Source organism: Callospermophilus lateralis, chromosome 5 (assembly GCF_048772815.1).
Source record: "Callospermophilus lateralis isolate mCalLat2 chromosome 5, mCalLat2.hap1, whole genome shotgun sequence".
In the NCBI taxonomy this organism is placed as follows: domain Eukaryota; kingdom Metazoa; phylum Chordata; class Mammalia; order Rodentia; family Sciuridae; genus Callospermophilus; species Callospermophilus lateralis.
The window spans coordinates 106,394,646-106,421,988 of record NC_135309.1 but is presented as its reverse complement, the minus strand read 5'-3'; the positions used below and the strand labels follow the sequence as shown (position 1 = coordinate 106,421,988).

The 27,343-nt window shown below is 40.5% G+C and overlaps 1 protein-coding gene across 2 annotated transcripts in view; it reads right to left on the bottom strand.

Moving 5' to 3' along the window:
• Nucleotides 1-24,868, bottom strand: part of Mccc2 (methylcrotonyl-CoA carboxylase subunit 2) — an 83,636-nt gene extending 58,768 nt beyond the window's left edge. For both annotated transcript variants that reach the window (XM_076857129.2, XM_076857130.2), the window contains exons 1-4: nucleotides 24,603-24,868; nucleotides 13,773-13,839; nucleotides 5,513-5,597; nucleotides 4,182-4,283 (exon numbers count right to left, since the gene is read on the bottom strand). In XM_076857129.2, the coding sequence (XP_076713244.1) occupies nucleotides 4,182-4,283; nucleotides 5,513-5,597; nucleotides 13,773-13,839; nucleotides 24,603-24,731 (383 nt within the window). In that variant the 5' untranslated portion in view covers nucleotides 24,732-24,868. The remainder of the gene's footprint in view (nucleotides 1-4,181; nucleotides 4,284-5,512; nucleotides 5,598-13,772; nucleotides 13,840-24,602) is intronic.
• Nucleotides 24,869-27,343: the final 2,475 nt, after the last annotated feature.

Here is a 27,343-nt window from a genome sequence, read left to right as displayed (position 1 = left end):
TAATACCAATCATAATACTATTAATCCAAGTCTCAAGGGCAAAGAATTCCCTCACAATAAAGCTTCAAATTTTCCTTTTGATAATTTGCAAAAAATAAAAACTGACCCACCAAGAGTACTAAGATTTTTGTGTGTGTGTTTTCAGAAGTTCCTCAATGTTACAGCCATTTTTTTTTTTAAAGCTAAAAGAAGTCTAAAATATACTTATCTTGCTTGAAGACACAATGGATGCAAACTTTAAAACAGTACACAAGTGACAAAAATCTGGGGGGCAAGGGAAGATTGACCTGCCTGGCATTGCCACAGAACCTTAAGATCAGAGGTTCGCTTGAAATCTGAGACAGCAACAGCATGTTTTTTACAAAATTCTACTTTTTAAATATTTAGTGTTGGTTGTTATTTTATGTTCCCTAGAATTCTAAAGATAATTCATTGACTCCCTATTGAAAATCAAGAAAAGCAACTGAACATCCAACATATAGTAGGGTTATGCTTTTCCTATTAGTTAGCAGGGCTCCATACAAGATAAACAAGTCTCTTCTCTGAGCATCAGTTTTATTCACTAGATCACATAAAACCTTTTTCTACATTACAAGTAGCATTTTATTTAGAGTGGAATGCAAATTTTTAATAACTTTACCATTAAACATATAAAACTTTTCTCTTTTTTTGGTACCAGGGATTGAACCCAGGGGCACTTTACCACTAAGACACCCCAGCCCTTTACATATTGTATTTAGAAACAGGGTTTCACTGAGTTGCTTAGGTCTCACTAAGTTGCTGAGGCTGGTTTGAACTCACAATCCTCCTGCCTCAGTCTCCCGAGCCGCTGGGATTACAGGCATGTACCACTCCAAACATATAAAACTCTGAAGGAAATTTAGGCTTATGGCAGGTTGCTGAGCCATGACTCCACACTGATAGAAAATGTGTTCACACGTCCCAGCTCATGGGTGACACACCCAGAAAAGCTTAAGAAGCTCTGGTACTACAAGGAAGCCAGGCTGTGAAGTCAGAAAAAGCTCAACTGGCTCTGCCATTTTCTAGATATGTGACTTTGAACAAGAGACATAGTCCACTTTTGCAAATGTATTAAAAGATCACAGACAGGAGCTGGGGTTGTAGCTCAGTGGTAGAGTGCTTGCCTAGCATGCGCAAGGCCCTGGGTTTGAACCTCAGCACCACATAAAAATAAATAAATAAAATAAAGGTATTATGTACAACTTCAACTAAAAAAAATACTTAAAAAATTAATAATTTTAGATTTTTAAGTACTATGAACATATAATAAAATAAGGCAATGTTGTTTAATTATTATAATAAGATATCACAAAACAAGGTAAAAGATGCAATCAAACATAGGGCTGGGGACATAGCTCAGTGGTAGAGCTCTTGCCTCAAATGCATGAGGCCCTGGATTCAGTCCCCAGTACCAGAAAAAAAATAATAAAATCAAAACATAAAAACACCAACCAAAAAAAAAATAACAAAGATGCAATCAAATATGGTAAATAATATAATAAAACAAGTTAATTGTGGTGGGGGCTATGATAAGATAAAATGGTTGAGGAATAAAAATAACAGCTACCACCCATATGCACTAGTACTGTCCTAAGGCACATGAGATATCTCATCTTACAGAAACAGGCACAGAGAAATTGGACAACACTAGGCAACTAAAGTGTTATAATAAAAGACTGAGGTGAGAAAAGTAGGGAGGGATCATATCTGACATGGACTTTATAAGCCATAAAAAGGCTTATAAAGTCCAGAAAGATGGGATGCTGTACAATTACTCTTTGACTAGTCACTATCTCAGGCAAGCAGTCCTTGAATGAAACTGGCTTATAAATAAATTCCATATAAGTTTCCTCATTAAATGTCTTAGTATCTACTTCAGAAATTATAAAGGAACCTGTGATAATGAGAAATACATACTTTGGTGCTCCCCCACTCCATTCCTGCCACAGAACTCTTAAAACCCTTGCAATTTCTGGGTGCCAGGAACAACTTTTGGTGTTCCTAAGTGCCTTTCAATCACACCTGAGTTTATGCTAATGCTATGAACTATGATTTGGATGAGAGTTCCCCAAAGGTCCATGTGTTAAAAGTTTGGTCCCTGAGTGGTAGCACTATTGAGAGGTGATGGAATCTTTGGGAGATAGGACCTTGTGGGAGGTCCTTATGTCTTTGAGGGTGTGCCCCAAAGGGTCTTGTGAAACCCGATCCATCCTCTCTCTTCCTGCTCCAATTAAAGATGTGAGCAGTTTGCTCTAGCACATGCTCCCCACCACTGCTATCCATAGCCCTCATCAGAACTGAGCTGATGCAGGTGCCATGCTTTGGAACCTCCAGAAATGTGAACGAAAATAAACCTGTCTTTAATTCATAAATAGCCTCTCTCTGATAACCTCATTGTAGTAACATGAAGCAGGCTACTAAAGTTAGCATTTTTAGTGCACATGCATTTGACTACATAAGGTCAGATGTGGAATTTTCCATCTGTGGCATGGAAAATATCATATAAAATTACCTTTGAATTATGTGTATAAGGTGTGGTGTACATGAAACATAAGTGAATCTCACATTTAGACTTGGTTCCCACCCCAAAAATATCTCATTAAATATGCAAATATCCCAAAATCTGGAAAAAAAAATCTGCAATCAGAAACACCTCTGTTCCCAAGCATTTCAGAAAGGGAACACTCAATCTTTAATAAAATATAAATACAGTCATGCACCACATAATAATTTCTCAGTTAACAACAGACCACATACACAATGGTGATCCTTTAGGATTACACTGTCTAGCAGCATCATAGAGCCATAGCTCTATGATGTTCACATAACACATTTCTCAAATCATCTCATAGTTTTTAAGCAACGCATGACTGTATACACAAGGGGAACAAAATGGAAGAGCATGTTCTAAGGTATTGACAGTCATTACAACAAGAGATATGATAAAGGGCAATTATTCTACTTAATTATGTATTTCCATAACATAGGAATTATTTTAATTTTGCATTAAAAATGTCTCCATTCTGGGTGAATATTAAGCAAAGAGTCATGGGGGAAACTTGGGAGTAAAAATCAAGGAAGAAGCAACAATGGTAAATGTCTATAGCTGCAGGCATGGATCATGGGGAGAAGGTGGAGGAACACACCATAAAGCAACATCTGTGTCAAAGTCAAGTGTGCCAGGCTGAGTCAGACTGAGATCAAAACCATGTTACTCTCTAAGCCTGCATCCTCTGCACAATGGTGAGGACTATGATAGCATCCATGCTCACACAGCTGCCGTGAGGATGAAGACAGGCAATCACTACAATGCCTGGCATAATACCTACGTGGTAAATAGGACCACATTCAGAAACATATACAAATAAATTTAACATTGAGGAATCTAGAGTCCCTGAGCCTACAGTGGTTCTCAAACTTAAGCATCCAAGAACTATTAAGCAACATATGTTGCAGGACTTGTTAAAATGCAGACTGCAGGGCCTCACCCCAAGCATTTCTGAATTAGTACTTCCAGGAAGACTGGAGAATCTGCTTTTTTTCTAATAAGTTCCCAAGTGATGCTGATGCTGCCTGGGGACCAAACCTGAAAAAATATTCCTCTAACAAAATGGTTATCACCCCAGGTGAGCAAGAGATTGCCTAGGGAGCCTTTGAAACTACACGTCAATCCCACACATAGGAATGCTGATTCAGTGGGAGGTCTGAATTGGATCTCAGGAACTTTTGCTGGGGGTTTTTCCCTTCAATTTTTGTTTCTAAAGCTCCACAAATGAATCTAGTGCAGATCTGAGTAGGATAATCAGGTCCTAAATTATATAAATAGCACAAAGCTTGCATGCTAATATGCAAAGTAAGTGCTGGATGCCTGCATCTCGTCAAAGTCCTCTTCTTCCTGGGTACCATTATTATTGTTGTTGTTGTTGTTGTTGTTACAGCCAGGGATTGAACCCAGGGGCGCTCAACAATTGAATCACATCCACATCCCTTATTATTTTTAACTTTGAGACAGGATCTTGTTAAGTTGCTTAGGGCCTTGTTAAGTTGCTAAGGCTGGCTTTGAACTCCTCCTGCCTCAGCCTCCCAAGATGCTAGGATTACAGGTATGTGCCACCGTGCCCAGGTGACCCTCATTACTGAGCTTTAGGTAGAATACTCACCCTGATACTCTTCCAATGCCTGTAATGATGCCACCTGCGGGGACTTCCTCATTACCATATAACTGGTAACCTGCAAACTGGGATAATTCCAGAAACGGAGACCTGAAAGGAAAAAGAACATTTTTTAATTAGTGTCTATATATATATATATATATATATATATATATAACATATGTGTGTGTGTGACTATATAGATATAGTCATAATATACATTTTTAAGAAAAGGAAAACTGTTTTTTCAAATATGCATACTATACATAAAATCTATAAAAAGAGTTGGGCACAGTGAAACATGACTATAATTCCAGCTACTTCAAAGGTTAAGGCAGGAGGATCACAGTTCAAGGCCAGCCTGGGCAAATTAATTAGATTCTGTCTAAAAAATAAAAAGGGCTCGGAAAGTACCTTAGTGGTAGAATACCCCTGGGTTCAATCCCAAGTATCACAGGAAAAAAAAAATTCTACAATAGCCCCCCATTTCTCTTAAAGAAAGAGCCAAAACCTTTACAATGGCCTACAAGGCCCTCTTAACTCCAACCCCATCTCCTATTAGTCTCCCCTTCATTCCCTCAATGCCAAACACAATGATCTCCTGGACATCAGCATACCTAGCATACATCCCACCTCTGGGCCTTTGCCCTGCTTGCTTCCTCTGCCTGCAACATTTGTCCCAGCTATTTATAGGGCTATCTCTTGTCCCTCCTTTAAATCTTTGCTCAAATGTCAACTTCTCAAAGAGGTCTACCCTAACCATCCCACTTAAAACTACAACTTGTCCATCATGGTCTCTCCCTTACTCTGGTCTATCTTTTCTTTTCCCCACAATACTTGTTACCTTCTAGCATAATGTATAACTTAAAACATATATTATTTATCTTCTGTCTCCCTCTACCATAATATAAACTCCAGTAGGGCAAAACTCTTCATTTGTCTTGTTCATTGACGTTTTATTAACGTCAAAAACAGTGCCTGACACACAGTAGACTCCCAATAAACCTTTGCTGTTTGAATTTTATAAGAATCAAAATTCAAACTGGGCGTGGTGGCATATGCCTGTAATCCCAGCAGCTTGGGAAGCTGAGGCAGGAGGATGGTGATTTCAAAGTCAGCCTCAGCAACTTGGTGAGGCCTTAAGCAACTCAGTGAGACCCTGTCACTAAATAAAATACAAAAAAAAAAAAAAAGGTCTAGGATGTGGCTCAGTGACAGTTTCCCTGAATTTAATCCCAGATACCAAAGCAAAAAAAAAAAAAAAAAAAAATATTTATAACACCATCTAATAAAGTACCACAGAACAGAAAACACTGTGTCAGCACTGGGTAGGTACCAACCCTGGGTCTATAAGGGTGTCGACTCTTTCTCTGGGTAACAGTTTTCCTCTTGCTGTGTGCAGTGCTCGGGCTTTCTCACTACCTCCTAGAATAAAAACATGATTAGATAGATCAGACCTATAATATATAATCCTCAAGGAAAAATATAATCCTCAAGACAAAGCAAGGCACTCTTATTTATTTTTTTAATATTTATTTTTCAGTGGTAGTTGGACACAATACCTTTATTTTATTTACTTATTTTTATGTGGTGCTGAGGATTGAACCAAGGCCTCCAACGTGCTAGGCAAGCGCTCTACCACTGAGCCACAACCCCAGTCCCCAGCCCCAAAGCAAGGCACTTTTAAAAAGTTCAATATATCTTATAAGAAACAGCTAATTTTTCAGTTCAGTCACTCAACTTGCCAGCTACCAATTTTCTGAAGTAATTAAAGAAACAGGATTTTGTTTTGTTTTGTTTTCAAATCAATCTATCTCTGATCCTAGAGTATATCTTTTACATGTTCTGAATTCACTAGTAATTATAAAAAGTTACTCAGTATTTTCTTTGCAACTCATTCATTGCAAAAACTGCCTCATTGCCACTCTGTTAAATATTTACCACATGTATCTAGCATTATACTAAGTCCTAGAAAAAATATGAAAATTCCTGTTTTCATTTGGATGAGGTAAAAGCATCATTGAGAAATTACTTGCCCAAAAGGCAAGTGAAGACTTATGTAAAAGTGACATTAGTGACCCACAACACTTTAAGTCTGCAAATGGGAGAACTAAACACCTTTACAGCAATTAGAAAATCCCCTTTTGTTAGTCTCTTGACTCAGAAATGGTCTTTGGTATTTCACAACATTACTTACATCTTAATAGACAAAATCACAGTAATTAAAGAGATGCTAGGGTAACCTGACCAGACTACTTAAGGCCAAAGGGCCCCAACCTCACATACCCCTCCTGGGCTGAGGCCTTAATGTCTTGGGAGTATCTATGACCCACTCTCTGTGAACCAAAGTATCAAGCAGTACCTTAAAATGTTCATTTTCTTTATTTAATATTTATTTTTTAGGTATAGATGGACACAATGCCTTTATTTTATTTTATTTATTTATTTTTTTTTTTAAAGAGAGAGTGGAGAGAGAGAGAGAGTGAGAGAGAATTTTTTTTTTAATATTTATTTTTTTTAGTTTTTCGGCAGGCACAACATCTTTGTTTGTATGTGGTGCTGAGGATCTAACCCGGGCCACACGCATGCCAGGCAAGCGCGCTACCGCTTGAGCCACATCCCCAGCCCCGCCTTTATTTTATTTACTTATTTTTATGTGGTGCTGAAGATGGAACAGGGCCCCGCCCATGTTAGGCGAGGGCTCTACCGCTGAGCCACAACCCCAGCCCCTTAAAATGTTCGTTTTCATTGCTGCCCCCAAAATGGTCTCAATATAGTCTCTGTATAATGCAAAACTCAACTATTTAAGAAAGCCATTTCTTTGTTTACTTGGGTAAGAAAATAAGTTTCTATCTATTTCAAACAGGCTTCCAAATACAACCTTTTTTCCAAACAAGGACTCTTTGATGTACCTAAAGGATTTTTTTTTTTCCTGAAGAGGTACATGGCATATTTTTAAGACCAAATCTATCTTCAAGTTACCAAGAAAATTACATCATACATCTAATCTTCTTCTTCTTTTTTTTTTTAAAGAGAGAGAGAGAGAAAAAATTTTTTTAATATTTATTTCTTAGTTTTTGGCGGACACAACATCTTTGTTTGTATGTGGTGCTGAGGATTGAACCCGGGGCCGCACGCATGCCAGGCGAGTGCGCTACCGCTTGAACCACATCCCCAGCCCTAATCTTCTTTTAAAATGAAATAATCCTGGGAAGGAAAGACTTAGTGCTGCCCCCGACCAGCAAGGGCAGCTAAACTAAGGGTCACTCGAGTGAATTTCCTAAGGTATCAAATAAAACACAGACACACAATTTCCTTTAATTCAAGCCCCGGGACCACTCCTCTGCCCTTGGCCTCAAGCTCCCCAAATGGGAGATCGAGGAATGTAATGAGAGGCTGGTGGGAGAGAGCAAGATCGTTTGGGAGTGGACTTTTATTGGGGGACTCTGATTCTTTAGAAATTTCCATTCAATAGAGATCAAGAGGGGCAGGGTTACAAGGACAGGTAAGGTAACTTGACCCCTGGGGATGTAGGAAGGCAGGCCCAAGAATGAAGACACATTTGGCGATGGGGGCCATTGTCTACAGAATCACTTTGATGTAGCCAGATCATGGGAAGTGACCGACAGAGCCTCACCAATCAGGAAAGGAAAATGCTGGTCACATAATGTGGTGTCCTCCCACAACTTAGTTACAAAATATTGTGATTAAGTCAAATGGCTTTTCTCTTTTCTCCCAAGCACTGGTCAAGACCTTAAGGGATCATGTTTAGGGGTCAGGGAGAAAGAGACAAAGGGTCTCAAGACACTGAGGCCTCAGCCACGGGATGGGTACATGAGGTTGGAGCACTTGGGCCTTCCAAAAGGCAAAGGGGGAAAAAAAAGAAAGAAAAGGCAGAGGAAATTCTACAGAATATGGACACATTTAATATCTTGATTGTAGTTATGGTTTCCTGAGTAAACATACATGTCAAAATGGCTTTAAATTGCATACTCTAATGTAGTACTGTAGGTCAACTATACTTCAATTAAGTGTTTAAAAATAAATATTTAAAAAAGATAAACTCAGACACTGCAAGGAAACCAGGTTAGGGTGAGAAGCAGTGACATAAGAGCCCTTTCAGAGACATAAGAGAGGAAATGGAAGGCAGAAGTGGGTGACAAAAAGGTGCTAAGATATGCTTTAAAAAAAAAAAAAAGTACTTAAGCCAATATCATTTTCTTAATTCTGCCTAGAATTTGACCTTTTAATTTAGAGCAGCTGGTGAATTTTGGTTTCATTAGGAAGAACCAAAGTTTGGGTTAATCTTGATACAGACTTACAGAGCACAGAATGAAGCCCCTCTGCATTTAAACACGCATAGTAAACTGGGTTTGGTGGCGCACACTATAATCCCAGCAGCTTAGGAGGCTGAAGCAAGAGGATCATAAGTTTGAGGCCAGCCTCAGCAACTCAGCAAGAACCTGTCTCAAAATAAAAAATATAAAAGGGGGTGGGGATGTGACCAGGTTCAATTCCCAGTGCCAAAATTAATTAATTAAAATAAACAGGCATAGTATATTTGGACCACGGGACTGCACAACACAGGACCTCAGTTTTCCAAAGATTCTTTTTTAAACATTTTGTGTTAATTATCTCCATTCCCATAGACTTGGTGTCAGAAAACATGCTTTCATTAACCCCTCATTTAGATCAAACTCCCACTGCATGTAATTTACTGTTTTGCATTGATTCTCAGATAGGTAATCTGCTCACATTTTAACATCCCTGAGATCAGAAAGCATTTTACAATTTACAGCATCTTTCTATTGCTGTCTGACAAGGGGCAGTCATGACCTAGCTGTCTGCCTTTGCATGCACTAATGTCTAACTGTTGTCACTTCAACTGTACTGCACACACTGCTAGAACTCCACAAGTGGAATTTAACTTCCATTTTTAAACATCTTCAAAAAATTATGCAAGTCTTATCCTTAGATCATTAAAGGCCCCCTCTCCACTTCAACCATTAAGACCATTTGTGTTTTTCTACAGTCAAAAAGTTATGAGCCAGTGTAAAAACAAAGCACTTCTGATTTTATCAAAACACTTACTTCAATTAACTTGAATTAAGAAAAAAGCTTAGTTCTGGCTATTCTGAGTAACACCACAGGGGTAATCCTTTTCCCACCTACAGAAATGACTAAGTTACTCTTCATGCGTCCTACACGTTCCAACAACGATGAAGGGGGAGATCAAAGACAGAAGAGCCCTGAGAAACCTGAAACAAAGGCAGAGGTGAGAAAACAATAATGAACAAAAAAGAGGGCAAGAGTCAGCTATTTTGTCAACTTTATCTATCACAAGTTCTCTCTATTGAAAAACGTCAAGTGTTATTTATGAAACAACCTGAAACACCTGCTCCTTTATCCTGCCTGAAAACTATTTAGGAAATTGCATGAAATAAAAAATTAGGATGACTACAGAAACAGGAGAGGAAGGAAAATAAACAACATTCCCTAACTCTCGATCAATACCATCATTGCTAAACTAGCCTACGACCATTCACAGAACAAAATTAGAGAAGAAAATGCCCAGAGCAAGGTGCACAAAATCCCTTTAAACAACAAAACATACAAACATATACACACATGTTTTTCTGTTTAGGTTATTTTGAAACTGCCCAGAGGCCTATCAAAAACGTATGTTTGGGCTGGGGTTATAACTCAGTGGGTAGAGCACTCACCTCGCACGTGTAAGGCGTGCGAGGTGAGTGCTCTACATAAAAATAAAATAAAGGTACTGTATCCACCTACTATAAAAAAAATTTTTTTTAAAAAAAAATGTATGTTTAAGGTGTGCATGATGGTGCACGCCTGAAATCCCAGCAGCTCAGGAGGCTGAGGCAGGAGATCAGCAAAAGTGAGGTGCTAAGGCAACTCAGTGTCTCTAAAAAATACAGGGCTGGGGATGTGGCCCATGGTGGAGTGCCCCTAAAATCAATCCCTGATACACACCTCCCCTCAAAAAAATGTATGTTTAGAAATACACTGAAGTCAGGCACAGTGGCACATACCTGTAATTGCAGCGGCTTGGGAGGCTGAGGCAGGAGTATCATGAGTTCAAAATCAGCCTCAGAAACTTAGCAAGGACCTAAGCAATTTATTAAGACCCTATCTCAAAACTTTAAAAGCAAAAATTTAAAAAGGGGTCAGGGTGTGGCTCAGTGGTTAAGTGCCCCTGGGTTCAATCTCTGGTACTGCCCCCTCCTCCCAAAAAAGTATGTTTAGAGCAAGGGATGTAGTAGCACAGTGGCAAAGTAGTTCCCTCGCATACACTAGGCTCTGGGCTAAAACCCCAGTTCCGTTAAAAAAAAAAAAAATGTTTGGAAGGATTATTTATGGATGAATAGAGGCATCTTTTCAATGCCTGTTTTCAAGTTTCTATGAGAATATATTATTTTAAAATGTGTGTGTGCACATATGTCAAATATCTATCTGAATAGTTCAATTCTAGGTAAAACTGTGAAGTCCTAAGTCATCCTTTCTCCTGTCTCCCTATGTCACCTCCCCAGAGGGCCCTGCTCAGCCTTCAGGCAACCAGCCTTCACCTAGGCACATTAGAATCCACAGTCCTCAGCAGGAAGCGAATGGTGTCTGACCCCTCCCTGATTCAACCCACCTATCTTAATGTTCCAGGGCAATACTCATTCATCAAATCAAACTGGGTAACAGTTAGAACTATGGAAATACCACTCCCAACAAAACATGTTTTTATTTCAGTTAGAGTTTTGGCTTTTTTTCTGGAAACAAAGCCTTAATCTAAATGGCTTCAAGAGTATAAATTCCACTATGAATCAGCCTCCTTATATCAAAGAAAACATTCAGCATTTGGTTTTTTGGGACTGGTTAACTTCACTTAGCACTATCCTCTCTAGCTTCATCCATTTACCTGCAAATGCCATGATTTTATTCTCTTTTATTGCTGAGTAATATTCCATTGTGTATATATGCTACATTTTTAATCCATTCATCTATTGAAGGGATAGGGAGCAGGAGCATTGGAGGAACAGAAGAACTCTAGATAGGGCAGAGGGGTTGGAGAGAAAGGGAGGGGGCATGGGGTAATTAATGATGGTGAAATGCGATGATCATTACTATCCAAAGTACATGTATGAAGACACAAATTGGTGTGAATATGCTATGTATACAACCAGAGATATGAAAAATTGTGCTCTTTATATGTAATAAGAATTATAATGCATTCTGCTGTCACATATAAATTAAAAAAATTTATATTAAAAAGTATGAATTCCAGTCATCCTTCAGAAAAGCATACATAAAATACAGGATATTTTGCCTCTCAAATCATACCCCGAATGACAAAATCTGTATCATTCTTTAATACCATTTTCCCCACACTAGGGCAGGGATTCAAGAGCTACCTGGTCAAAAAGAATGATTAATGTCAGCTACCCCATTTTGTAAGTAACCCTCCATTTATTTGCACACACCTAGATAGGGTAGCCTAGGCCAGTATAACTGACAATCACTGCTTCTGCCTGTTTTTCTTTCTCCCTTTTCCTGAAAGCAGTACTGCCACCACCATGAGGTTCCAGGAGTTACCTGCCCAGTCTCCTAAAGCCCTACATGACATGGGTTCTGATGGCATAGTTACAAATTCCCCTGACACAGTGATTGGGCCACAGGGTAAACATGTGACCCAAAGTGGGCCAATCAGAACTTCCCAAACTGGTGATGAAAGGATAGCTATCACTTCCTCAGTCTGAACTTTATGGATGTAATCCCTGGCCTACCAGCAACCTAGCTCCCCACCTCATGGAGAAGCCTAGAGAGATAGGATCCACACCATACATAAGAAGTGGTAAAGTCTTGGAGATTCTGGAGCCCCTGATCCAGTCAATACTGCCTTCCCATTGGGTACAAGAAACAATAAATGGTGCTTTCCACCTTAAACACTTTTGATTTGGATTTCTGTGACTTGAAATCAAAAATACTGGACACAGGTCATTTTTAATATTCTTTTTTAAAAAACTATGCTCAGCAACTTAGCAAGACCCTAAGCACTTAGCAAGACCCTGTCTCAAAATTAAAAATTAAAAAAAAAAAAATAGCTGGAGATATAGTTCAGTGGTTAAGTGAATCTGGGTTAAATCTCCAGTACCAAAAAAAATAAAAAAAAAAAAAATGTGTGTATGTGTGTGTATAATAAAGGACAAAAACACTGAGTTTATTTCTTCCGTAATGTACAAAACAAATAAATAACCAACTTCAGATGGTCTCTCTATTCACCCACCATTAATCAATTACCTTGCATCCATAAAGTCCTCAGAGAAAAAAATATAAATATTATTATTTTCATTTCCCTAATTACTTCTATAGGGGGAGTCTGTCCTCTAAATTTGGTAAATCATACCTAAGAATACAACAGTACTCGTAAGTCAAAAGTAAAACAGTTCTCTATCTGTAAAGATACTGGGGAAAATTTTTTTAATGAAGACTATAAAAATAATATAGCAGCTCCTAAATTAGGCACCAGTCATATATTAAGAATTTATTTTGAGCTGGATGCGGTTGGTGGCACACACCAGTAGCTCAGGAGGCTGAGGCACAGGATCTTGAGTTCAAAGCCAGCCTCATAGCAACTTAGCAAGGCCCTAAGCAACTCAGTGAGACCCTGTCTCTAAACAAAAATATAAAAAAGGGCTAGGATGTAGCTCAGTGGTTAAGCCCCCCGGGTTCATCCCCAGTACAAAAAAAAAAAGAGAGAGAGAGAATTTATTTTGAAAATCACCTGTAGTTTTAAGTTACATGGCTTTCTAAACTAAAAATGTCATATAGACCCATAACAGTACAACAGAATCATCAATCATCAAATGTGTAGTATGTTCCTCTCCATGATGCAATTACTTCCAAGCAAAAGAATTTCTTTTATGTAAAATTAAGAAACAGAGGAGCTAGGGTTGTGGCTCAGTGGTAGCGTGCTTGCCTAGCATGCGTGAGGCACTGGGTTCAATTCTCAGCACCACATACAAATAAATACAATAAAGGTTCACCAACAACTAAAAAAAAAAAAAATATATATATATATATATATATATTTTTTTTTTTTTTTAAAGAAAGAAACAGGGATGTGAGCCAGGTATGGTGGGACCCATCTATAATCCCAACAACTCAGGAAGCTGAGGGAGGAAGATCACAAGTTCAAAACCAGTCACCAGTCTCAACAACTTAGCGAGACCATGTCTCAAAAAAAAAAAAAAAAAAAAAGGCTGGATGTGGCTCACTGGTTAAGTGCCCCTGGATTCAATAAATAAATAAAGTATATGGGAGGATGTGTTAGGTTAGGTGCAAATACTGTACTATTTTATAAAAGGGATTCAAGCAGCCACAGATTTTGGTATCTTCTGGGGTTCTGGAACCAAACTCCTATAGATACCAAAGGTTGACTATTTATAGGAAAAAAATAAAACATCTGCATACCAAAAACAAAATGCATAATTTTAAGAGTCAAAGGCTTAATGCTATTAGTTTTTCCTAAAAGCAATAGTGTAAAAGGACATCTTAATTTAAAGCATAAACTGAAGAGTAAGTGCAGTTTACCTAATCTTATATACTGTGCTCGTTCATGGAGTTGATCCACTAGTGCTTTCATCTGCTCATAGTTCTCCTAAAAGAGAAACAGAGGAGGAGGGCAGGAACATTAGAAAACAACTGTTTACCAAAATAAGGGTTAACACATCAATCTGTCCCACCTCTGTGTGAACTCCACTAGGGGCCACCCACCCCTGCAATTTGGTCTCCACTTGAGTCATCCCACGGAAAAGATTAATTGCTGCCCATTTCTGTTCAGCTCTTCTTCATGGCCACCACCCTGCAGGGCCATCTCTCTAAACCTTACCACTCTTCTGAAGCCTAACTCATCTTTCTCAATTCTAACCCTACTGCTGGTTACTCCTACTCATTTGAATGTCTTTCTTCCTTAAATATCTACTGAAATTAACTGATTTTTGTTTTCCTGTTTTTAAGAAATATAAAGGAACATAAGCTTCCTCCCTTCCCCATCCAACTGGGTACTGAACCCAGGGGCTCTCTACTATTGAACTATATCCTCGGCCTCTTTTTTTGAGACCTTGTTTCACTAAATTGCCCAGGCTGGCCTTGAATTTGTGATCCCACGTCAGTCTCCCAAGTTGCTAGGATTATAGGCATGTACCACAGCCAAACAGTTTATTTCCTGTTTTCAGGGGCTGTGAGAGTTCCTGAGGTCATAGTTTCTTCTACAATCTCTTGTATTGCAAAATCCAGTAAATAAAAAGAGCAAAGCAGCATCAAGTTAGGGAAAGACCCTGTGCCTGGATAGGAAGGTCCCAGATCCTGAGCCACCTCTGTGAGCCTAGTGCACTACTTCCCATCTAATGCCACCTAGCCCCACATCGTAGGGAAAAGAGCCTGCTGGAAATCCAGCTCAAAGAGATGCCTAGAACAATGTTCCCCTCTCTTGACTCTACCATGAATTTACCAGGGAACTTTAAAAAAATAATAATAATAATAATGATTCCTGGTCCTATCTTCAGGCTGAGGTCCCTGGCTGCAGGTGTGGCCTAGGAAATAGGAACTTTAAAAGCTCCTCAGGTGATTCTAACCTATGACAAAGAGAAACAGGGGCCTAAAATCTCCACTTCTGAGGGCCCATTCAGGGCAAACAGGACCTACCAAAGATGAGGAGGTGGTAAGAGACAAAGATGCCTTCTTTCTGCAGGAACTTTTCCAGGTTCTTTGTTGATACCAACAAAAGGCAGGGGAAGTCAAGAACTCCTATTATTATTATTACACCCAGGAGATGAGATCACTCTTCACATATAGCAAACACAGAAACTCAGTTTATGAACTACCTCTGAAATAAAGCTCCAGTGCCAGGACATGTCTGTTCAGTGAGTCACCAAGAGGTGGCATTATAGCAGTGTGAATGTCACTTGATTTGCATGAAAAAACTTGGAGCTGTTTTTCAGAACCTCTGAAACAAGCCTCCTGGGTAGAAACTGTTCCTTGTAAGCAAGGGCTGTGTCCTGAACGTGGACATCTGAGATGCCCCAACAGAAGGACAAGACAGTGTTTAAGGATTTCCTCATGTAGCATAAACCAAAGTGGCAGAGAAGGGCTCTGTGAAACAGCAGCCACCTCCACGTCGTTCACCAAGTGACCTCTTTGGGGCTTTCAACCTAATCCTGGGCTACAGCCACCTTGCCATGGCTGAAGAACAGGTACGGGCTCTGACCTATTCTGATTGATATAATGTTTCTAAGTAGAAAGGAAAGTAGATTCTTTTTCACTGCCTAGGAAACTAATATTCTTTGGGTTTGTTTTGTGCTTAAAGGTCCTCCTCTTGTCATTCATTGCTACACTGATTCCAATATTAAAAACCCAACTAGTTAAGTGTCTAAAGGTTTGGGACTGGGGATGCAACTCAATGGTAGAGTGCACTCAAAAGAAAAAGGGGAGATTATATATATAATTAATTTATATATATATATATATATCTCGTATCTAAGTGTTTCCAAAACCTTGTTTCCAAAAGTGTGGATTGGGTGGAGGGGGGACAGCCACGACTATACTTGCTCAACAATTCAACAATACTAGGAAAGGACTAAACAGTGTTGCATTAGGGCAAATTACAGAATCAAGGGCTTCACCAACAGTTTCAGCTCCCCTGGGATTTGTTGTTATTGTCATGAACTTTCTTTATGGAAATCTTCAGAAATATATAAAAGTAAAACAACTAGTTTAATGAACCAAATGTACCCAAACGTACTTCAATGATTATCCCAATATGGCCAAAGTTGTTTTCTTCATGCCCCACCCTGAAATATTTTGAAGAAAATTCTAGACATAACACTTCATTTATAAGCATTTCTGTATCTCCAAAAGATAAGGACCATCATCACGTATCAATCTGTTAGTATCATCAAATATCCAATCAGTGAAGACACTTTCCCAACTGTCAGATTTGGGTTTTTTATAGTTTATTTAAATAAGATTCTACCTGGTAAGCTCTATACAGTCATAATTAGCCAATGTGTTTCTTGAGTCTTTTCTAACAGAAGTTCTCCCATCTCTTTTTTCCTAAAATGTTCTGTTGTCCTACCAGTGTTTCCCATAGTTCTAAATACATCCCCATAGTGTCCTTTAACAAGTTCTTCCTCTATAGACCCTGAAGCTGATGAGATTCTGGAATATCTTCAGTTTTTTCATTTTTACCCCATCCTATCAAGATAAAGCTGACCTTCCTCCACCTGTATTCCACCTCCTGGTCTCCTGCCATCTTTGTACACCACAAGCACCAAAGTTCAGAGCTGATTTAAAAAAAAAAAAAAAAAAAAAAAAACAGCTTGTATACATACAGAGAAACCAAGGGACTCTTTGAGAGTATCCAAGGTCCAAGGTCCAAGGTCCAATCACTGCAGCCAACAACAATACCCCATTAAGAAAAGCATCCATCAAAACTACAGTTAGTTACACAAGGGATTTTTTTTTTTTTTTTTTTTTTGGTATAGGGGTTGAACCCAGGGGCACTTAACACCTAAACCACATTTCCAGACCTTTTTTTGTATTTTATTTAGATATAGGGTCTCACTAAATTAGCTGAGGTCGGCTTTGAACTTGCGATCCTCCTGTCTCAGCCTCCCAAACTGCTGGGATTATAGGTGTTTGCCACCATGCCTAGCTATACACAGGATCTTCACCTAGCTAAGACAACCTCACAGTTAAGAAATAAGGAGGACAGTCACTCACTGCCAAGGTTTGCTGAAGTGCACAGTGGTGGAAGTGAGAGTGGGCAGAACACACTACTGCTCTAATGTAAAGGAAGTACAGCAGAGACAACTGGGACTGAGGCCAGGCTAAACAGAACTTCCATATGTCATCTCTCACACTTGGCATGACTTTATCTTTTCTCCTCCTCCCCCCACTTTTTTCTTTTTTGGTTCCAGAAACTGAACCAAGAAGTGCTTAACCACTGAGCCACATCCCCAACCCTTTTTATTTTTTGAGAAAGGATCTCACTAAGTTACGTAAGGCCTCACTAAGTTGCTGAAGCTGGCTTTCAACTTGCAATCCTCCTACCTCCATCTCCTGAGTTGCTGGGATTATAGGCATACACCTCTGCACCTGGCTTTTGGTCCCCCTTTTATAGGTATGCTTGCTTCAAAGTTTATTGCAAGTGGCTGGAAGTCCCAAGACATAAGGGTATAACTAAGAGATCTTTCAACATACAATATATCTAAAGGATACACATCAACTCTCTCCATGCTTATTATGTGAGACAGAAATTATTGGCTGTTCATCCATATCCATTCCTCCCATAGTCCTCAATGATTAAATCCAAATTTTTTTGGGGGGGGCGGTTACTGGGGATTGAACCAGGGGCACTTAACCACCACCCACATCCCCAGTCCTTTTTATTTTTTATTTTGAAATAGGGTCTCACTAAATTGCATAGGGCCTTGCTAAATTTCTGAGTCTGTCTTTGAACTTGCGAACTTTCTGCCTCAGCCTCCAAGGTCACTATGATTACAGCAAGTAAGCACCCCTGAGGCCAGCTTAAATCCCAATTTTATTCAAGGTGGCAATATGTCCAACTGTTAAAAGCAACACTATTCCAGCCTTCTTCTATAGATAGGCATGGCCAATCACTCTAACCAATAAAGTATAGGCAGAAGTTATTAGGTAGGACTTTAAATATAGCTCCTTAAGAAAGGAAAAGCAGAGGTTGAGGATGTAGAGTGCTTTGTCTACCATGTGCAAGGGCCTGGCTTCTATCCCCAGTGTCACAGCAGTGAAAAATGACAGAGGGGAGAGGGGCTGGGAAGAAAACAAGCAGATGAGGTTGCTCCCTTGCATACTCATTCTTTCCTCTACTTTGGAACTCAGGTATAACAGTTTGAGCAGATATCATGGGCCATAAGATAGGCTGAAGTACTTGTTTAAAATTCTTCCTTCCTGGGCTGGGGTTGTAGTTCTGTGGTACAGTGCTTGCCTGGCATGTGTGAGGCACTGGGTTCGACCCCCACATTAACTAAGTAATTAACTAATTAATTAATTAATTAAGGTACTGTGTCCATCTACAATTAAAAAATATATTTTTAAAAATTCTTCCTTCCTTCCATCTTTCCATGGTTTACTCTGAGAAAACCAGGCCTCCCCACCCCAGTCTCTGAATGTGCCAGTAGAATGTGGACAAAGTCACTGCACAATTCCAAATAGGGTTTCAGAAGGAACACGTTTCCAAACTCTCCTCATGTGGCCTTGACCCCCACGAGAAGACTCGCATATCCTCCATGAGGAGAGGAGCATCCCCCACAGTCCCCTTGATCTGGTTCCTAGAATAAGAAGCAAATAAAGCAGAATTGTTATGTTCTCAAGTAGAACTGCCACTACCAACTCAAAGATCCAGGAGCAAAAGACAAATATTTCTTCTTTTAGACCCCGAGATCCTGGGATTGAATGGGACATATTAGTGAGGCAAAAGTTGGCTAATACAGATGATAAGATGACCTTGAATAGAGAAAGAAGAGCAGCAACAGTTATTTTTCCCCCCAGTACTTGGGATTGAACTCTAGGAGGCTCCAAGGTATATCCCCAAACCTTTTTATTTTTTTACTTTTAAGTGGGGTCTAGGTAAATTGCCAAGGCTGGCCTTGAATTTGTAATCCTCCTGCCTCAGCCTCCCAAGTGTCTGGGTTTACAGGCATATACCACCACACCTGGCTAATATTTTTTTTTAAGGTAAATAAACCATTTATAACAGACAAGGCTACACACTTATTTCTCCTTGGACACATACCACAGTTGAATGGGCCCTGGCGGCCAGTGATCTTTGTGTGCTAACCTTGAAGATGAAGACCCCAGAAGTGGCATAGCCCTCTATGAGCCAGGATATTTTTCAGTTACTCCAGGTCTTTACAGAGCTTGTTGTTCAGACCTCTGACCTGGCTGTGTTTTACACCCTTTACCCTTTGGTCTATCCAAGAACCAGTCTGGAGTCTTCACTGGTGTGGATTCTGCACAACCATGATTACACATTCCATCTTACTTGTGGTGAGATCTATGGCTCCATTGGGAGGTCAGTGTCTGTTTTCTCAGCAGCACAGGACAATGCTCAACACATTCCATGAACAGCTAAGAGAGCCAAGGCTATCTTCCACCACTCACTGATGCTGGTGTTGCATACTTACAAACGTGCTGGGACCTCTCAGACACCACTAGGGACAAGGCAGGGGCACCAGTGGCAGCGTGCACGCCTGCTGTGGAGGAAAAGTTAATATTTCTTTACATTTTAGGCATTGTTCTAAGAAGCCATTAACTGTTCTTAAATCAACAAACTACACCACCTCTTCCTCCACTGTTAGGGTTATATTAACATCCTGGCATATTTCCCTCCAGTTATTTTCCCCCACACAAATATGCTTTGTTAGTTTTGAAACATACATGAAATACTAGGCCAGTGCTTTTTTCATCATGTCTCAGCTACTTCCCTGCTCTAATTACTGGTGCACATAACAGGCAAGAGCTTTACACATTTTACATGGAGGAAAAAAGTTACATTCCCAAGGTCACAGCAACTCCTAGCTAACAATCACCATTAAAAACAACAGCATGCCTGTAATCTCAGTGGCTTGGAAGGCTGAGACAGGAGAATCACGAGTTCAAAGCCAGCCTCAGCAATGGTGAAGTGCTAAGCAACTCAGTGAGACCCCGTCTCTAAATTTGGGAAAAAAAAAGCTCAAACTTGAGATGTCAGCAATATGGTGGACTAGGAAGCTTTAGGCCCTCTCTTTTCCCCTGGAGGAGAGAGAGGAGAGAGAGAGAGAGAGAGAGAGAGAGAGAGAGAGAGAGAGAGAGGAGACTGACTCTGTAACAGTCAAAGACCTACAGCAACTAATAGAGATCATCCAATCAAGAAAAGGCCCCATTCAAAATGTAGGAAACCTCCTGGGGCTTTTGCTCATTTTTACCATCTTTTCCCACCCAGTGAGCACAGCCTTGGTCTGGAGGAGTTAGCACCTTAGTTCTCAGTTTTCTTTCCCAAACTGAAGGAAGCAGAGCTCACCTTCTCAGGCAGAAAGAAGCAACAAGGTCTGCTTAAGGAAGCAGCAGGGATATCTAGATTGAAAAATGTATGAGAAGGTTCTTTGGGAAATTAAGACTTTTAAAGGAAACTGTTAGAGACTGAGGGTCTAGCTCGGTGGTAAGGTGCTTATCTAGAATGCGTGAAGCCTGAATTTGATACCTAACACTGCCCCCCCAACACACATACACAAAAAGACAGCTGTGAGTCAGTCAAGGTGGCACATACCTGGAAGCCCAACTGCTGGGAAGGCTGATGCAGGAGGACTGCAAGTTTGAGGTCAGCCTGGGCAATAGTCAGACTTTATCTTAAAATAAAATAAAACGGTATAGGAAGCCAAGCACAGTGACACACACCTTTAATCCTAGCAATTCAAAGGGCTGAGGCAGGAATGTCTCAAATTCAAAGACAGCCTCAGCAACTTAGTGAGGCCCTAAGCAACTTAGCAAGATCCTGTCTCCTGTCTCAAAATAATCATAAGAAGGGCTGGGGAGGGCTAGAGTTGTAGCTCAGTGGTAGAGCCCTTGCCTAGCATGAGTGAGGCACTGGGTTTGATTCTCAGCACCACATACAAATAAATAAAAATAAAGATCCATTGACCAAAAAAAAAAAATGCTGGAGTATGCAGCAGTGGTTAAGCATCCCTGGGTTCAATTTCTGGTACCAGAAAAAAAAAAAAAAAAAGGCTAGGGATGTAGCTCAGAGGGACAGCACTTGTCTAGCACACACCAGGCCTGGAATTCAATCCCCAGAACCCCCACACACAAAAAAAAAGCAACTACATGTCAAGATGATTGAACAGCCACACACAGGCCCAAACCACGAGCATGCTCAGGAAAGTCCTGGAATGATCATTCCAAAGCTCAGAACATGCCTAACTAGTTAGTGAAGGACTGCTCTGATACAAAGCAAGTCTGTAAAAATGAGGAGAGGTGGCTATTCTTTCAAATACTCAATTATCAACAAAACCAACAACAGAAAAAAAAAAAAAAATCACAAGGCATACAAACCTGAAAACACAGCCCATTCAAAGAAAGAAAGTGACACAAACTATCCCCAAAGAAACATAGGCATGAGACTTATTAGACAAAGACTTTAAAACTTTAAAGACTTTAAAACAAACTATCTTTTGTTGTTGTTGTTGTTTTGTACTGGGGACTGAACAAAGGGGCAGTTTACCACTGAGTCAGATCCTCAGCCAGTTTATTTTTATTTTGTGAGGCTAAGTTACTGAGGTTGGCCTTGAACTTGCAATCCACCTGCCTCAGCCTCAAATTATTATTGTAATTTTGGTTTGTAGTTCCACTTTTTATTTTCTACAGGATTTCAAGAGAGAGCAGGGGTGCTTATACTAATAACAGATGCAATTAACTTTTAATCAAAAACTGTCATAAAAGACAAAGGAGGGGGCTGGTATTGTGGCACAGCGGTAGAGCACTCGCCTCACACATGGGAGGACCTAGGTTTAATCCTCAGTACCACAAATCCTAATCTATAAGGATCTCAATTGTGTCACTTGCAAAATAACAACAGTAACTACCTAGTAAGATTCTTGTGAGGCTAAGCAACCATAGACCTGATAGTCATAATGAATTTGAGCTGAGCCACTGACACATTATTTGACTTCTATGTACCTCAGTATCCCCATTTACAAAACAGAAATAACAACAGTACCAACCACACAGCTTTGCTATGATAAATTACATGAGTGAATCTACATAACATTTTCAGAAAAACAGTTGGCACCCTATGTATTTTCAGCTATTATTATCATTATTTATTTATTATTTGTAATCAGAAAACACTACCAAACTGGGCCATTTATACTATGCTTCCTTCCCCCATGGGCATTGGGCTTTGGACACATTACTTGTTTTAACTAATGGGATGTGAAGTTCATCACATCCCAGCAGAAACTGTAAACCCAATTTGTGTTCGGGTTCTTGCTCCTGTGCCTTCTGCCACAAGAAGGGCATGTCTAAATCAGAGCAGCCTCAGTCCAGGAATGGGAAGACCCATGGAACAGACCTGAACCCACCCTGCAGTGGAACAGTCTATTAAAAAAGAAATTGCAGAAAGCCACTCCTTTGGACTAAGCTCCTGCACCAGATCACAAAGACCAGTCTAAAAGTCAAAATGGAGTCATTTATAATAAAGTTCCCGTCACCAAACCCAAACTGAGTTGTTATCTAAACTTCGGAGAAAGTATTATTTCCCAAACAGGCCAGCTTCAGTGAACATGATAAGATACTTAAACTAAACTGCTATGATTTTGTCCTTTGACAAGTCACAGCAGCTGACCCAACGTCACCAACTGTTGAGGGCCACAGCCAAGTAGGGATGACGCATGGCATTTTGCCAGAAGGGAGTGGTTGAGAAGTGATGCCAGCAAGCCATTGAGATGATGATGGTTAAGTTAAGCTGTGTATTCAATTGTATATAGACCCCTGCTGTCTGCCTGGGGCGCCCGATACTTTGGAGTTCTCCTGGGGATTCCTGGGGAGTTCCTGGGGAGTTCGTGTTGGTTGGTGAAGTTCTGGGGAAAGGAGTTCTGTTGGTGTGTGGTGTCCCTGAGAGGGCCATGTGGGTGGCCTTCAGAGGAGTTCGGAAATAAAGTTGGTTCCTGCCAGAGTGGCTCGTGATTTGTGCCCAGCCAGACTGCGGCAACCAACCCATAATGTGAGCAAGAAATTGAGATTTGCTGTTGTGGGCTACTGAAATGTTTAGATTGTTATACAGCACGACTGAAAAAAAGATGATTCAAACAAAACCCATCACAAATATCTTTTATCATCAAACTTATTCCTGGTCCTATAAGCCTTCTTTGAACTAATGGCACCATCATTTACCTATATACCCAGGCCCCATTAGAAACTCCACTGTCATCAATGATTCCTCACTCACTTCTTCCCATTCTACTCCATCATTAATTCTAAAATCTGCTCCTCAGGTATACATACCCTTCCTCCTACTTAGAACCATAGCTCTGACCCCCCATCATCATCTCAAGACTCAACTCTTAACTGTCACCTAACTTTAGGTACCAATCCATCCTCCACATTGCCACCACACTGATGATTCCACTGAATCCATAGGATCATGTCACTTCTCTACTTAAATATTCTAGTGGATAGCCTGCAAAATGAAATCTAAATGTGGCATTCTAAATCTAAATAGGCAGGGACCTCCTTTGTCTTCCAAGTCCTCACAACCATTATATACTTTTCTTGAGATGTAGATCTTACTATGTTGCCCAGGCTGGTCTCAAATGATCCTCCATGTCAACCTTCTGAATGCTGGGAGGCAAGTGTCACTACACCCAGTTTACACACTTTAATAACCTAAGTTTAATACCTATATTCTTGAAACTCTCTTGGTATAGTCTGAACTCCATTCTCCACTCTGAATTTGGCTAGCTCTTTTCCAACAAAGATCCATCTCACTCATTACTTCCTATTATACCTAGCTTTTAAAAAAAATTTTAGTTGTAGATGTACACAATACCTTCGCTTTATTTATTTTTAGGTGGTGTTAGGGATCCAACCCAGCGCCTCACATGTGGTAGGCATGCGCTCTACGGATGAGTTACAATCCCAGCCACTGTGACTACTTTTTTAAGCTTTAGAGACCATTTATCACACTGAGGAGCTTTCTTGTCCATCCTCCCCCCAGAATCAAGTTCTATTTCTACATATTTAGACCAAATACCTAAAATAATGCCTAGACCACAGTAATCACTTAATGTTTCTGATTAAACATTCTACCTAGACAAATAATTTTGTTATTTGCACAATTTACATATTATTCGTTTAAGCTTAGAAATCGCAGACAGACGATTTTCCAGCCCTAATATTTCACAGGCTGTGAGTTGTTTCTTTGACGTCTGAAACCTCCCAATTCCAAGAAAAGCCATTCCAAAGACAATGTGAGAGATGTATTTTCTATTAATATAATTATTAAAATCAGGTAAGCATAGTTCAGCGCTAGCTGTGCTAGGCCGGTGGCTCCAACCTAGCTGCCATTATTCTCCTAACGACTCCACAACAATGCAAACTCTAGGACCTCACCCTAGAAAACTCAGAAGGTACCGAGTGGGGATTAGGCAGCTGCATTTTCAACAAACTCCCCAAGTAACAATGCTACAACGAGTTTCCTTCTTCAAAACTTCACAGCACCCTAGTGCGTCCCCTCATCACTAGAGCTCTAGAGAAAAGAAGAGCAGCTGTTAAAGTATGCCCAACCTCCACTCGCTGCCTAGTCCCGTGGGTCCGGCACTGACAGGCCACTAGGGCACTCACACACCCTACCTGGTAGATGGCAGAGCCGGAGTCCAGCTGGGTGCCCAACGCCGCCACGGAGTCCCCGTGATAGGCGCGCAGCCCCGGGGCAGCGGCGCGGAAGCAGGGCCGCAGAGCTAACCGCAGGGGGGCCCACATAGCTGTGGTGTACCAAGCAAGGGCGGCCCGCGCCCGTCGGAAACAGGCTCTTTCCCGGGGTTTGCGACCAAGGTTCGGCTAGCGTCCTTTAGGCTCCAGCCGCAGACCCTCAGGTTCTCAGGCAAGCCCCCGCACGTGCCTGCCTATGCCATCCCCCATTGGCCGGTGCCGCGCACCACGCCTCCCAATCCAGCCAATAAGGAACAAGAGCGCAGCCCCGCGAGGTTCTGTCCCATCGCGATCCCAGGAGCGCTGGCGCTGGGACGAGGCGTGTCCAGCCGCGCTGAGCAGAGAGAACCGCGGTTGGGTTTGTGTCGTTGGGGTGTTGGTACAACAACCCACACAGCGCGATAACTACCGGAGTGCAGCACTGGGGAATCTCATCTGATCTAGTCCTTTCGCTGGAGATCTTACACACTTTTCTGATTATTTTCACTACGTGATAGATTGTGGATCTCAGTGTTGAGATTTTTAGATAGAACCCTACACATATTCATAAAAATTAAAAACACTCTACAAAATGCCTTGAAACTTTTTAATTCAAATGTGTATTGAACATTTACTGCCCACTACTCGATTGGTTGCTTAGGCGACTGAATAAAGGTAAAAATCTGAGGAACCTAGGAAGAAGCGGGCAGAGAGAGAGTGTGTGGCTACCAGCTAGAAATAAACCTGGTTCCAGACTTCAAGGTGCTTTGGAAAAAAAAAACAAACCGAAAAGCGGAGAGGGTGGGGAATGATAGTGGCCAAATTATATTGTTATATTTTGTGCATGTACAATGTATAAAGCTAATCCTATCATTAGGTACAACTATAATGCGCCAATAAAAAGTGTGGGAATTAAATTAAAAATAATTTTTAAAATAGAGAACTTCAGATGGGGCAGAGTACATCTCTCTCAGAACTTGATCTTCCGCTCAACAACGACAAATACAAATCAAATGATAATATTAGCTGTGATATCACCACAATTAATATTGTCATAACATATTAATGGCAAAAACTGTTTATAAAATGATTGCTTTTAAAAAATAAAAATAAAATAAAAAAATTTTAATGTAATACAATTGACCACCTAAGTGTCAGATTTGTAGGAAAGACATTAAAGGAACAGAATGCCATGAGGAAAATGAGGTAGCTGAACAAAGCCTTGCTGAGGCTCCTCAACACCCTCTACAGTACTGGGGATTGAACCCAGGGGCCTCTACCATTGAGCTATATCCCCAGCCTTTTTTATTTTTTTATTTTGATCCAAGGTCTCACTAACATGCCCAGGCTGACCTAAACCTTGTAATCCTGCTTGAGCCTTCTGAGCCACTGGTATTACAGGCTTGAGACACCACTGCAGCTGGCTTTGCAGCAGCTTTGAATATGAATAGAGCCCCAAACTTGGCTAGGCTTGGTGCAAATGGAGAACAGCCAGCCGCATATGGGGCAAGCACAAGAGCAGGAGCTCAACTGGAAAGTTCTGATTTACAATGTGTGTGCTGCCAGTGTTCAATAGAAAAATGGCTCTAAAAACTGACTCTTCAAATGCATCAAGGTAACAGGAGACTGTGTTTGACATTCAAATTGTCACACTTTTTCTCTAAATAGTTCTTCAATAATGCAAACATACTAAAAAAAATCACCTTCTGACCACAGAAAAGACAGGATAGAATATAATTCCTTACTTTCTTTAAAAATCTTCCATTATGTTTATTTATTGTAACTCGATGTTGTTGTTGTTGTTGTTCTTGTTCTTGGTGGTGGTGGTGGTGGTGGTGTTTTAATACCAGGGATTGAACCCAATGGCACTTAACCACTGAGCCACATCCCCAGTCCTTTTTACTGTATATTTGTTTGTTTGTTTGTTTGATTCAGGGTCTCACGTTGCTGAGGCAACCTTTGAACTTGCTATCCTCCTGCCTCAGCCTTTTGAGCCACTGGAATTACAGTGTGCACCATTGTAATCACATGAAGCTCATTGGAAATTGTATAATGCTCCCAGAATAGGGAAGTAGAAAAATGCAAAAGGTCAAGTGACCCCCAAATTACCTAGCATTTGTTAGTGTCTGGTATCTATATTCACTACTGAGATTATACTCAGAGGTTAGAGTTATGACTTAGCCATCTGATGATTTTTTTAAAAATAAATTTTATGTTGGAAATAAAAGAATTGAATTTTCGTCCCCAGGGCCCATCTCTATAGCCTGGGGTCCTCCTTTCCCCTCTCCCCTCAGCCCCACTCCCATGCATTGCTTATTCCCATGGGTGGCCCTCCTCTACATGCTTTCTCTCTGCCCAGGGCAGCTTTCCACCACCACACCTTCCTATTCTAACTACTACACATGGTGGGTTCATACACAACCTTCAAAACATGGCTTAAGAGTCCCCTCTCCCTCAAAGTCCTTCCTGACCTGCCCTTTTTACTTCTTTCAATCTCAAGTAGACCTCTATTGTGGCTCAGGTCACACCTGTGTGGTTAGGGCTCATTTAGTTTACCCAACTACAGATCTTGTCAGAGTCACCTTCTCCTTTGTCCCATGCCCAGCCAAGTGCATGACAGATGCTAAATTTGTTGAATGAACACATGAAAAATAAGTTCCTTTAAATAACTCTCTCTCTCAGGA